This window comes from Pogona vitticeps, chromosome 6, assembly GCF_051106095.1.
Source record: "Pogona vitticeps strain Pit_001003342236 chromosome 6, PviZW2.1, whole genome shotgun sequence".
Classification (NCBI taxonomy): Eukaryota; Metazoa; Chordata; class Lepidosauria; order Squamata; family Agamidae; genus Pogona; species Pogona vitticeps.
In genome coordinates, this window is record NC_135788.1 from 90,852,495 (window position 1) to 90,866,267 (window position 13,773).

At 42.5% G+C, this 13,773-nt stretch overlaps 1 protein-coding gene across 3 annotated transcripts in view; it reads right to left on the bottom strand.

Moving 5' to 3' along the window:
* Nucleotides 1–642: 642 nt before the first annotated feature.
* The window catches only part of PGAP3 (post-GPI attachment to proteins phospholipase 3), a 16,067-nt gene continuing 2,936 nt past the window's right edge, over nt 643–13,773 (bottom strand). The window contains exons 3-8 of one of the 3 annotated variants that reach the window (XM_073004220.2): nt 12,541–12,663; nt 10,716–10,778; nt 10,355–10,416; nt 8,244–8,380; nt 7,512–7,716; nt 643–6,152 (exon numbers count right to left, since the gene is read on the bottom strand). In XM_073004220.2, the coding sequence (XP_072860321.2) occupies nt 6,089–6,152; nt 7,512–7,716; nt 8,244–8,380; nt 10,355–10,416; nt 10,716–10,778; nt 12,541–12,663 (654 nt within the window). In that variant the 3' untranslated portion in view covers nt 643–6,088. Of the gene's footprint in view, nt 6,153–7,511; nt 7,717–8,243; nt 8,381–10,354; nt 10,417–10,715; nt 10,779–12,540; nt 12,694–13,773 lie in introns of all 3 variants that reach the window. The other 2 variants (XM_073004218.2, XR_013537544.1) reach the window with 2 other exon arrangements.

The window sequence follows — 13,773 nt, forward strand, 5'->3', positions numbered from 1 at the left end:
AAAACATTTAAAGTAGTTATAACAGTAATTATAGTAGTTTCTCCCATTATATGAAGCATGGAACCTCTGGCCTTTCAAATGTTGTTGACTCCAACTCCCATCAATCCCAAGCAACATGGACAAGAGTTCAGAGACAGAAACCAACATCTGTAGAGGGCCACAGCTTCCTTACAACTGTTTTACTGTCACTGGCTTTCCTTCTATTGGTGTTCCTTCTTTAAAGGGCCCTGATTCAAACAAGCTTTTGTACAAGAGGGTACATCCATTATGTCAATGGACAGCCAGCATATGAGAAATGCCCCCATGGAATCTTCTGCTGAGGTTAAGGCATGCTGCACCTCACTGGTGGACACTGCCATACATCTCACAGACAAACAATTGTATGCATCTTCTCCACACAGGTTTCTTTGGCTGGACTGAAGTATGGTGGTTTTAAGATGGATTGCTTGCCACTGTCAGTCAGTGGCTCTGTTTGTCCCCATAAGCTTACTTCCCATCATGAAACTCTTGGATTTCAGCTACTGTCCTTGAACTAAGTTGGGTTTCAAAGGCAACTGCAGATTAACAGGGTATTATTATAGGCTGAAGGGGGTTTCAAGACAATTGGAAAACTGCTAAATCAGGCAAGTCAAGAGGCTTAAGTTTAATTACCAGTCTTTTTATTGGAATTGCACATACATCAGCTGAGACTTGCATCTCAAAGATTCCATTTGGAAACTGAAACACCAGCAATGCTTCCCATAGAACAGTTTACATCTGACACTGCAACTCAGTTTTAACCTAGCCTGACACCCTTTCCTCAAAATAGGCTGGACTACAACTCTCAGCATCATCCAGTCGGCATTGCTCCTTGCCTTCGCAGCCTTTGGGAAAGTTACTTGCACGGAATACAGCTCCCAGAATCCCCTAGCCATGTGCAGGCTGGGAAGTGCAGTCCAAAAGAGAAAACTGTCCAGATTCTGACACAAACTAGCAGAAAGTGACCCAGGCAAAAAGTAGATTAGATACAGCAAAATACATACATGTATGTGCAATACAATTTCTTCTGCAACAAAATGTAGGTTTACTTGGCACAGAATTTGCAATTGCTTTGGGACAGAAGGCACCCAGCCCTAACTGCAACCACTGCTGTGATATATTTCAGCCAGAAGGAAAGGAACATGGGAAGCTGGGTTAAACAAGGTCAGCCTGCTTGTCCTTCTAGCTCAGTGTTGTAGTCCCTCTCCAATCAAAGATTCTTCTGATTGCCTGTTGCAAACGGTAATCAGTTTCTGAGTGTTCTCTACCTGGAAAAGGGATGTCATCTCCAAATTGATTTGATGGGACAGGATTATTTATTATTTAGTTGGAGATGCCAGGAATTACACCTGGAACCCCCTGCATATATATTATTTAGTTGGAGATGCCAAGAATCAGGTTTAATTCACCCCCTACATGTAAAGCCAGTGCTCTTCCAGTGAGTTATAGCCCCCGTTCTGTCTAGGATCCAGCAGCTTCTTCCAAAGGGATTGTGAAAGGCAGCTGCTAGATGCTCTCTGACCTTTGGGAGATGCCATGGTCTTCGATGACAAGCCTGAACAAGTCACCTTCACCCATCCAGTTTCCAAACTCCCAGCCAAAAAAGGGTGGAAACGCTTGCAGCATGAACAGTTCTTAGAAAACAAGGGGCAAAGAAGCGGCATTTTGACCATAGTGACAGGCTTACAGCTAATCTGGAAGATGCGGGCTATATAAAAGCAGGCATGCAAACATATCCTGGAGGCTAAGAAGGAGGACCTGGGAACCAAGTGACAAAGAGGTCAGAAAGCTGGCTTCTCCTCCTATGGAGGGATCAGGCCCCCAGTCTCAACCCTGGGCCCTTCCCACAGTTCTGTTAGCTGTCTTGCTTTACCTCACAGCTAAGGCTCTCAAATGGGCTAGCAGCAAAGGCCGGGGCCTGTCCCTTCTCCTCTGCACCCCATCTCCTTTGCCTCTGTCAAGCCCTGTTTTCTAGGAAAGAAGTCAAGACATTGGCAGAAAGTAAGAACAGGATTCTTCCTTCCTATTTCATGGGTTCCAATATGCTTTCCATCTGTGACATACATCAGAGCACCCTCTAGAGACATAAGACTACAATTCCCATCATTCTCCAGCCACAAGGGCTCTTGGCCATTATTGCTGAGACAATGAGATTAATAAACCAACACATAGAGAAGGCATCAGGTTGGGAACATCTCTTTCTTACACATCTACACACTCACATACTCTACGCAGGACTGCAGAATCCTTTCAGTGTTATTCATAATATATTGCAGTGGTTCCCAATCTTGAATAACCCAGGTATTCTTGAGCTGCAAGTTTCAGCTGCTAATCTGGTCCCAGAAACCCCAGCACATCTAGTGGTGAAGACTTCTGGGAATCCAGCACATTGGTTACCCAAGGATTGGAACCAGCAGTATACAGTACTACATTCTTAATGTTGAAACTTATAAACCGCACATGGCCTACATTCGGCTCAGTAATTCTCTTGATTTATTTGGGCAAGAGCAAACCAGGAGATACACAAAGAATTTCAACCTTTCAATACTTCCTTCCACAAGATCCATACTTGAGCCTACTGCAGCAAAACCATGGCATCTGCCAGACTAAACATCCTACCACACATCTTTGAAATTTAGATGACAAACCTACAAACTTTTCCCCAGAATTAAATTCCACTGAACTCACTTGGGCTTACTTCTGATTAGACTTGTCCAAGATTCAGTTTCTTAGGGGCCAGAAACATGGACTATTCAGAGCGTGCTGTATATAAGGTCAAATTCAAAGTTTGTATTGTAGAATATGTCCCTCCTGAACTGGATTTACAGTCTAATTCATAATCTTTGAGATTCTTCCACCTGAATTGCAACTCCCATAGATGCTGGGCTTCTTCCGGGTTCAGCTGTATTCCACTGGGAAAGGCTAATCCTGTCATGCACTGGACTTTTCCTGTTTTCTCCTACGAGGGCTCTTATTGTGCCTTGAAAGGGCTGTGCAATGGGCAGAATTTTGTTTCATATGTTTATTACATCTGTACCCCACCTTTCCTTGCAGGAGTTATATGGTTCTTTTCCTTCCTACCTCATTCTCACAAAAACAAACCAACAAGGTAGGTCTGGCAGATTTCAACACTCCAACCATGACACTATCTTGTTTCTTCCCATGAACCTATTGCAACAGGAGGGAATGTGTGTGTGTGCCCACTGTTTGCTTGTTATATAGACTTCAGAGCAGAGACGGACAACTCTAACAACACCCAGCAGCTCCAGCTACACCATAGTTCGATGGTGATGGATTATGGGAATTGCAATGCAAAAAACTCTAATGGGTTACAATGGCCTTCCCTGCTTTAAAAGCAATGGAGTCTTGTTGGAAGGAGGAACAACTATTTCAGTACTTTTTCCCTTCTGAGAGCTCAACTGCAAATGCATGTTACATGTAGACCATAGTAAACTATGGCTTTTCCAATTTCCTACCTCCATTAAGCCAGCTGCTAGCCAAAGAACTTCGACACACATGCTCGTGGTCAAGAGCACACAGTCAGGTCACACGGGGCCATGAAAGCAAGGGCTCAACCAGTACCCCAGTGGCTGTGCCTTGCAACTGAGCAAGCTGTCCTTCAGAGATAGCTATCTGTCACTGCTGACCTTTCCTTTAAATGATTCTTAATTGTCTTCTAGGATCCCCTCCATCTGAAAATCAGTGCATTGAAATACGGTAAGAAACATGTCAACATCTAATGTTGCATCAGTTCAGATTTAATGTGCCTCTCGAACCACTGCCCAGTGGTTTTAGTATCTGACTGCTGAGCAAACCTTGAGAGTTTTATTCCCCATTGTGCCTCTTTGGCAGGGGCTGGCATTGATTATCCATAGGGTCCCTTCTGGTTCTGCTGTTATATTATTATTAAAATTGTTATAAACCAGTGATGAATTGCCATCCATTGCCACCTAGTGGCTGATTGGAGACATAATACCATCAGCAATCTGGGCTCCCTGTTCTTCTACATATTTTTTTTCCCTCTCACTTCGGTTTTTCTTTTTCTTTTTTGGAACTGGGTTAACTTTTGAACCCTTTTGGCAACCTTTGCACAAAAGGCACTTCTGGCTTCCTTCCTGCTTTCTTCTCTCTGTTTTCCTTGCAAACCCCCTTGCAAAGGCACTCCTCTTCCTGAACATGCAACAGGCCCCAGGTTTGTGCAGCAGACAATGCCGAAGTCTGATGTGCTTTCAAGACAGCAGGACATGTAAACAGCATAAGTCACTTTAGACAGCAGATGGAAGGACATTTGTCTGGGAAGGTACAATAAATCAATATCCCTTTCCAGAAACAGCGATCCCCTTCAGCTTTCGGTCAAAAGGGAATCTTCTTTAACAAGCTCTCCCAGAAAGAAACAGGAAATCCCTATAGGTTTCCCAGAATCTGAATTCAAGGATGGCTTGACTTGTCCAGCAATGGATCCTAGTCACAGTAGCCAAAAATGGAGCTCGAGTTAGCAGACCTCAGAGATGCTGGGGACAAGACAGCAGGGGAAGAAATCTCCTCTCGGGTCTAGCCTGCAGACCTTCGAGACCCCAGCCAAATGCGGCCAACAGAGCAGTGGATCTGAGGGAACTTTGGTTGGATGAAGCAAGGCAAGATTTCTCAAAGGTGTGCATGCACACACACAAATAATCCCCCTACTCCAGTCATTATTGCTATTTTAAAAACAGTGAGCAGATGGGAAAAAGAAACTTATTTCCCCACTAGATCTGGCTTACTTTTCAGTTTGGAAATTCTCCAATAGCTTCCACAGCTTGATAAGAACAGTCTCTGTGGTGAAAATTTTAGATTCAACCAAACTAATTTTCTTTTCTTAAAAAAAAAAAAAAAAAAAAAAAAGGTAAAAAGACAGACCTTAAGATTTACCCTGTCTTGCCCAGCTGAGAACTAGTTAGGACTGTGGCCTAATTCTATAAATGTACGAAGGCTTAGATCTGGAGCAGATCCAATAGTTATAATTACGAACAGAGTCTGCTGAGCATGTAGGATATCGAGGCCAATGAGAAACAATCATTCATATTTAGGCCATATGCAAACACTTCAGGATCAGAGACCAGACCTAGGATAGCTGAGCCCAGCACCATGTCTTGTTGCTTTTTTTAAAACAAGTCACTGCAATCTAGGATCTATCTTCTGTTTTTCTCAATGTTCTAGATGCAAAGTCCACAGAGCAATACTAAGTACCTGACAATTTGGCAAAAAAGGAGAGGTAATCTGTACAAGGGGCTAGCCCAAGACATTTTGTTGGCTGAAGCAAACAGGGTTTCCCTCATTCCAGGTATAAAACCTGACCAGATTAGCAGCTGAAACTTACTTCGATGCTAGCACAGGCACAACATCTTCCACTGCATCTGAAGATGGCAGGATAATTTAGGGCGTCCAGGGAGGGCAGTGCAGCCTGCACAGACAACTCTGCCTTCTTCTTGCCTCTCGGCATCTGCTACCTGTGGTGGCAGCTTAAGGGCAGGGATAGCCCTAACTTTCAATGAAGCAACATAATGAAACTGAACATCATGATCCTTCAGGTTGACAAAAGCACGCTGCAGTACAAACAGGCTTTTTCTATGCAAAGCGGCTGTCACCATCTTCCACACTGCTTTTGAAGTCGCTTTCATGAAAGCTTTTGGACCCGCAGATCTAACCCCACAGAGCCACTCAGTAAAAAGAGACGACAGGGGAATTGAGCAGAACAAGTGAACCCCCTCTTGTTCTCCCAAAAGAGGCATGAAATGAGTTGGAAAGGCAAAATGATACTTCCCTTGGCAAAAAAAAAAGTTCCAGGGGAGATGAGCTCTCTATCCTGATCTATCCAGAAATGAAGGCAGCCAGTTTATTCCACCATGGCAATTAGAATCCCAAGATCAATGGCTTCAGAAGTGGAAGTACAGAAACAGGAAGTGCAAATTTGTCACCAGTTCTCCGTACAAAGTAGGCATAAAACAACAGACTTCTCAGAGGGTGGAAGTAATTGATGGGTGTTTTCCATAAAAGTCAGCGCCCTTCTCCAAGTAAAGTTCCGCTGAAAGTTTTAGTCAATTTTAAGAACATCAGAGTTGACCTTCAAAAGATAGAGGCTGTCATCCACAAGGAAACTGAAATACAAAATAGGATGAGAATGTTACAGGAGAGTTTGACAAGTGATACGCTGGACTAACTGATACATCTAGAGCTGAAACAAGACCTGGGAGAGCTGAGGGCTATTTTTCAGACTGTTTTTCAGATTTGCCAGCAGCTTGAGGGCTGTGCTACTTAATTTGCATAATTAACTTCTTTGTTTTATTTTATTTTAATGTTATGGATATATATGGTAAAGTTCGCCACAATGGGTTTTCGTTGACTGAAAAAGAGGTTTAATGTACAAAATACTCTTTAAATAAAAAGCCCCCTCATGCCCTCTAGTGGTCAAATGTTTCTGAAAAGATTTGGGAAGGAGGATGAAAACCAGGGAGTGCTGGGGGGCTGTCATAGTGTAGCAAATTATTCCCAGATCCCCTAAAAGGCACAAGGAAACTTTTTGCCCCCAATTTTTTTTAACTGGCCGAGTTGTGGGGAGGTAAGGTACAGAGGTGTTGGAGAACTGCAAAAATGGCTCCGGAGCACAGGCTGGATCCTAGAGGAATGCCTTAGAGAAGGGCTTCATCCTCTAGGGCAGTGGTTCCCAACCTTGGGTCCTCAAACATTTTTGGACTGTGACTCCTAGAAGCCCTTGCCAGCACAGCTAGTGGCAAAGGCTTCTGGGAGTTGCAGTCAAGAATGTCTGGAGATTATTGCTCTAGAGTCCTACAGGAGACAAGAAATTGGTTCCCAACCTGCCCATCCTTGGTGTAGATGATGATAATTTTTCTGCACTTGTGAACCAGAGGCTCTGAACATGGAAATGAACTTCCCTGCTACTCTTCTGAGAACATCCTGAAATCCCATGAAAAAAATCCCTGCTGGAATTTCTTTTCTGGAACTTTTTATGCCTGAGAAGGACTTGAAAACTTCTCACTGGGGTGCTCTGACAACACTCAACTGCAGTCCCACAACAAACTGAGATAAAAAATATTAGTTATACTTTCCGCAGAAGGGGGGGCATTTATTTATTGCCATTAGGGTTGCCATTCTATGGACAATTCATAATATACATGAAAGATCTTGGATTGTGTCATTTCCCAGCACTGTTCTTACTACCGTAAGACAATCTGACTACCCAAAGAACAAATGATCTATTTGCAAATCTTTAGGTAAAATACCAGGGCTGTGGCCGTATCTTCTGGCAGTAACCTCAGAGATCTTAATGGATCTTGGAAATGTATTGTTTTTCACAGCAGCTCTCCAGACACCTCCCTCAGCCAGCAAAGCAAGCGTTCTTGGAGTTGCCATTTTTTAAAAAAACAACTTTCCCAAACCTTGATCAAAAGGCAAACAAATGAGAAAGAAAAGGCCAGAGGCAAGCCACTGAGGCTGACCTGTAAAAAAGGATATTGACTGGGATGGTGCTGATGTGCCAGATGGCATGGGCATCAAAGACCCAAAACAAAGGCGGGAAGTCCAGGAGCTCCAGGAGGGCCAAGGCTTGGAGAAGTAGCACAACTGCCACACACTTCCAGACGTACGGCAAACGTTGCTGATTCCTGACACACCAGCCCAGCCACCAGAAAAGATTAAGGAGGCCTGCAGAGGACAGCAGAAAAAGAAGAGAAGGTAATGGCAGAGCTAGAAAAAGCTATCTTCATAAGATTCAGTTCCCAGCCTCTTGCAGTCAGAATGGCTAGTGGCCCGTAAATTAGACATAGCTCACCCCACCTGTTCTTACTTCCCGATCAAGTGTCTCCTTTGCTATACCTGCTACAGAATTTGCTGCAAGGAAACACTTCCCCTTCACATTTGAAAAGAAGCACGTTCACGTTATAAACTAGATGTGCATGCATGGAGTGTGTGCCTGGTTTTCCAGGTGAAAAGCCTCCTGGAAGTGTTTGATGGGTTCAAAACAAGGTGTACACTCCCCATACAGCTTGATTTAAAGAGCTGCTAATTTTCAAGGGCTTTTGGCGGGGTGCTGTTGTGCACCCTGCAACCAATGAAAATCACCCAGCTTTATCTTACCTGCCACCCCCGATCAAGCCCCACTACCATTCCAAGTTAAACTTTTTTTCCCTTGGTCTGGAAAAATAAACAAATGCTCCTGAACAGGGCCTCACCGATTGCTACATTGGCAGCCATGTTGTAACCATAGTCAAAGCGCACAAGTGTCAGGTATGAGACGTGGAAGGCCAGGAAGAGGAGTAAGAAACCCCCAAAGGCAGTGGCAAAGGCTGGATGCTTCAGACCTAAGGTCCTGCAAGAAAAAGCGGAGGTGCTCAAAAAACTTCCAAGGACTGTGGCAAGGTTGTAGTGATCACACTTGACCTACGTCCCCTTGACATCTAGTTAAGAGAAGTTGCAAAAGCAACACCAGCTACGGAGAAATATGACTCAGAAAATACTATGATACTTTGCTCACCTCTGCAAGAGAACACATATCACTCACAACACTAATAAAAACATGCCTTATTCCAAGCAGGGTATTTCTAGAGATGGGAAATGTTTGGGTTGTGAACAACAGCTCCTGGTATCCCACAGCATGCCATGGCGTTACTGCCTGCACGACTGCAAAACAAAACAAGCCATTTCCCATTCCTGCCTATTGCTCCAGAAGTCTCCCCTGGTGATTATTCTTCATGTTTTGGTTGCCATTGGATGTCTCTAATTTATTTGTGTTTTTCCTATTTGGCACACTCACCACACAATGAAGCCATACATACGAGATTTGTACATTTGCATGTTTTAAAGCTGGGGAATGCCACATGCACAACTAGAGATGAGAAGAAATAATTTATTTTCTGTAGGAAGAGAAACTTAATTTGAGATCTGGTAAAAATTTTCATTCCAATGTTATATCCTGGTTTAAAATAACCCTCCATAGCATTAATGCTTACTCCTGGGGGGGTTTTCTTTCAAACAACACTCATCTCTGGGTGAGATGGGTCAATGCTATGACAGTCTAAATCGGTTTCCCAAGTAAGCGCAAAATAGCACATGTGTATTCTGAGCAAGTTGGGAGCCTGCCTTTTCACTTTAGCAAAACTCCTACACATGCACCCTTGGGGTAACGAGAAGAGATCTGATAAACACATTATTCTCTAGCATCCTTCTTTCAAAGCATTGCAGAGTTTAAAATTGTGGACATACATGACATTTAGTATAAATTATTATTTGTGGTCCTTTAAAAAGACTGTTGGGTCATTTTGCTCATCAGCAGGTTTACAGTGCAATACTTCTGGAAGTGAAGGACTGGCTGGCTCCATGCTCTATGCTGTTGCTCAGTGGATATCTGAATGTACTCACAATGCTTTTCCACTCTTTGGGGAGGCTCCTTCTAACATGATGTTGCTGCTGGAGCATTAAATTGTCACCTGTCACACAGCCACTGAAATCACAGGAGTCCTGCCTTTTATTTTGAAGGGAGCAGCTGTATTTCTATTATAGGTGGTGGGGAAGCAAAGAGTCTTGTGGTGCTTTAAAAAATCACGTTTTATTTGGCCTATGCTTTGGCAGGCTATGGCCTAGCTCTTCAGGTGAAGAGTTAACTGTTATTTATACCTATGCCAATTACTAAGAATATTGCCAAGGTATCTTTTGGAAGCTGCATCTGTGCAACGCAGACTGACGTTTCCTCTGCAAGACAGTGGTAGAACTGCAATATTCTTGCAAGCCTTCACTGAAAACATCAGGGCTCTGCCTAAAACAGAGTGGACAGCATACATGGCCCCGAGAGCACACGGAGGCTGCCAGGGAAATAGAGTGGATGAATGCACAGCAATAGGGAAAGATAGTAGATCTGGTGTGTGTGTGAGAGAGAGAAAGAGAGAAATCAAGGACCCAGACCCACTAAGATGTCCACATTTAGTGAAGGCAAATACTTGAGTCCTTCCTACTTTCGGATTAATTGCAAACTATACAGTACTTTTAATCTCCAAAGTGGAGACACTGCAAAAACAAAGAGAAAGAAATTATGCATGGTGTGGACAAAGGGAGAAGAGAGAAAGTTTCCCTTCTCATACAACAGCAGAACCTAGGATTATCCAGCAGGGGAAAACTATGAGGCACTTAGGACAGATGAAAGAAACGCTTCGTGCAGCACACTGTTAAATGGTGGAATTTGCTACCACAATGGTCTATTAAGGTCATGCTGTTTTGGGAGTTCCCATTAACATCTGCTAAGCCACTCTGACCTAGCAGGGTTCTTCTTAAATTCTTAGGAGAGACTTACCTGACACAACACAGGTACACGGAATGAAGGATGACGGCTGATGCGCAGAAATAGTCCATTTTCTGTAGGGACAGAAATGGGCATGTTTGTGGTAAAGAGCCCTGCACATGAACAGTGTTATATGAATCAGAAATATAACAGCAATCAATTAAGTTTGAAAAAAAAAAGATGGCCCTAATCACACTCAAACGAAAGAAACTCTCATGCAGACTATAGTATACAGTTAGGATTTTTAAACATCTGCTGTTTAATTTAAAATTTTAAATAAAGACACTAAAAAGGTTTGCCACTGTTTCAAAACACCTCCCATCCTTACTCAGATCCTCTGATGTTTTCATGATATAAGACCATAAGTACTTACTTCAGTTAGGTTGGTTTCTCGAGTGTGAAAAACTGTGGACCAGAACCAGGCATTCAAAGAAACCTTAAGCAGGGAAGAGAAAAGAAATTAGCCTGAAAAAATCTTCTTTTACAGGAACCATCAATAAAGCTTGCAGAGCATACACAGAAGACACCTGTATATAGGAGTTGCTCAAGAAGGTGCCTTGGTATTAATATAAAAAAAAGCAAGACAGGCTACTAACCCAGAAGCTACATATAGATACAGTGGTGCCTTGTTTTTCGTTCCGCGAAAAACGTCATCTTGTGAAAACATCGTCTTGTGAAACATGGTTCCCCACTGGAATGCATTAGAATCTACTTAATGCGTTCCAATGGGGAAAAATCGTCGTCTTGCAAAAATCATTCATAGAAAACATCGTCTTGCGAAGCACAACAGTGATTGCAAAAACTGATTGTCTTGCAGATTAATTGTCTTGCGAGGCAATCGTCTTGCAAGGCACCACTGTATATTGATATATACACTTGCCTACCTACATACCTATGCTGGGAAAGAGAAGGAATCAGAAAAAGATTTTAATCTTCCCTTTGGCTGGGCCTTAGTATTGGGAACCAATTTCAAACCCCTGCGTTCCTACTTTGGCATGTCCTCATGTCTTCTTTTAGTGTAGTGCCTCGGGCAAGTTATTCTTTCCCCAGCTCAGCCCTGCATTTACAACATAGCACTAATAAAGCTGGTGTAGTTTACCAGCTTGTGGAAACCTAAGAGATATTTAGAGATACATCTATATCAGAGATAAAAAAACCACCACAAATAGAAATCTAGTAGGATTAAAATTATAAACAATAATCCCATATAATAACTGTTTATGTGTTGTTAAATTGGAACTGACTTACAGCAATCCTAGTAGGACTTTCAAAGTAAGTGAGATATTTAGGGAGTGTTTTTACCAGTTCCACAACATCCCCAGTGCATTTCCATAGCTGAGCAGGAATTTGAACCAAGGCCTCCTGAGCCCTAGTCAGTCCATCACGCTATACACAACACCACACTGGATATAAATAAGGTACTAATAACCTTAGAAATAATTACATTATTTCCAGACACTTTAAAACCACAGAACTGCTAAATTTTTTTCACAAGGATGACAATAGAATATACATAAAATGCTTTGAACATTCAGATCCTAGTTTATATCACAATTGTCACCATCTAAAATGTCTACTGTACTTTAGTTCAAAGAACCTACTAGGCAGCTTCCAAATCAAACCACACTTTAACAGGCACAATAAGAACAAAATGCCTGGATAAAGCCACACTATACACTGGTCTCCAGTGCCATTCTAAGAGAGTGTTGAAAAACATTAACTCATTCAGAAGCCTTTTCCTTAAATATCCACCATGCCTGGAAAGGAAAAACATTAATTAAGGCGATCATTGCAATATAATATAAAGTCTAGTCCCCATCCATCTCTCATTCCCCAACATAATAAAGAGATGAATCTGTTCCTCCAAAAGGATTCCCCCAATTTCTTCCCTACACTCTGCATTTCCCAAGCCAGCAACAAGCACAGGGCTTCATGTTTCAAGGCAATTTTTCCTGATGTGGCCTAAATAACACTGAAAATGCTGGACTATAAATCTCATCTTTTCTCAGCCCTGACTATGGAGGAAAGGGCCATGTGCTCCACATTCCAACCTAAGTTTCACCTCTCCTCTCAACAAAACTTCAAACAAAAATGAGCTATTTGTGTCTTTCTGTGCATCATCTCGCTCTCCAGTGCTACAGCACTATAATCCAAAAAGTCTGTCATAGCAGAAACCCTATGCTCCAAAAATAACTTACCCAGGCAAAGGCAATACAGGTGTGGTACATGGGAGAAGAACGAGGGACGACTGCTTTGTATCTGTTCAGCATCACTAAATTGGCAAGTCCATTAAAGAGTGAAGCAAAGGCAGAAGCGGGCTCCTGAAAAAACAGGAAACGGGAAAAGGGCCACTGGGGGGGAATAAGAAGAAACTGAACATCAGAAATCACAAATGAGCATGTGGATGGTTTTTTTTTTTTTTGGTTTTTTTTTTTTTTTTGCAATGGCCTAAGGAGCTAAAACATCATTTGCAAACCTGAGCCACTCAAATATGTCAGATATTGCAGATTTTCAACCATCTGCAACTTGCCTAAGGATAGTAGGAGATGTAGCATAACACATCTGGAGGACATTAAGGAGGACATGGTCGAATACAAGGCAGTATTCTCCATCTGAGATGCCTGACAGGATGAACAAGAATGACCAAGGTAGGTCAAACTGCAATTGGATGGTTTCTAGTGGCTCCAACAGCCCCAGTAAATAAGAAGAATGGGGAAAGATGATGTTCTACCTTCTTTTTAATGATGATAAAGGCCAAACTATAAACCCATTCATACCATTAGCAACTACATGAATGCTTTTTAAAAAACAGGAAATAGCATGTGCAGATCTCTTCATGGGGGGCAATGGGAGGAAGTTTTAACTCTTTGCTCCCTGCTGGGTTCCAAATCTGGGTTGATGTTTTCTTCCAGGAACAGAAGCTTCCCATAACATGCAAATAGTGGATTCAAACTGGAGAGAACGATTTAACTGTTTCTTTCCCACACCACTTCAACAGTCAGGATGCTGATCAGACTCCTTTAGGTCACAAAGGAAAGTTAACTGCATGCATACAGTTAAATCATATATAATCTGGTTCACTTTGGTATGGAAGGCTAATGTTATGTTTCTGAAATACAGCATAACAAATCTGTCATGATTGCTTAGTGAGTTTCCATTATCAAGGAGGGACTTGAGTCCTAGTCTGATATTCTATCTACGTATATTTGTTGTCAAATAACTAGCCTGATTTGAGTGGGATGAGAAGAAGAAGTAGCAAAAGGGTTGGTTATATGTGTAAATCCTAGGCAATATTTGACAGAAGCACTATAACAATATCTGGTCTGCTTAATTCTGCAGGCCCACTAGCAGGGGATAACCCCCTCCCACTCTAGCAATGGAGGCAAAGCTTTTGGGTGGGGAACTACAACTCCCAGAATCCCATAGCTCAA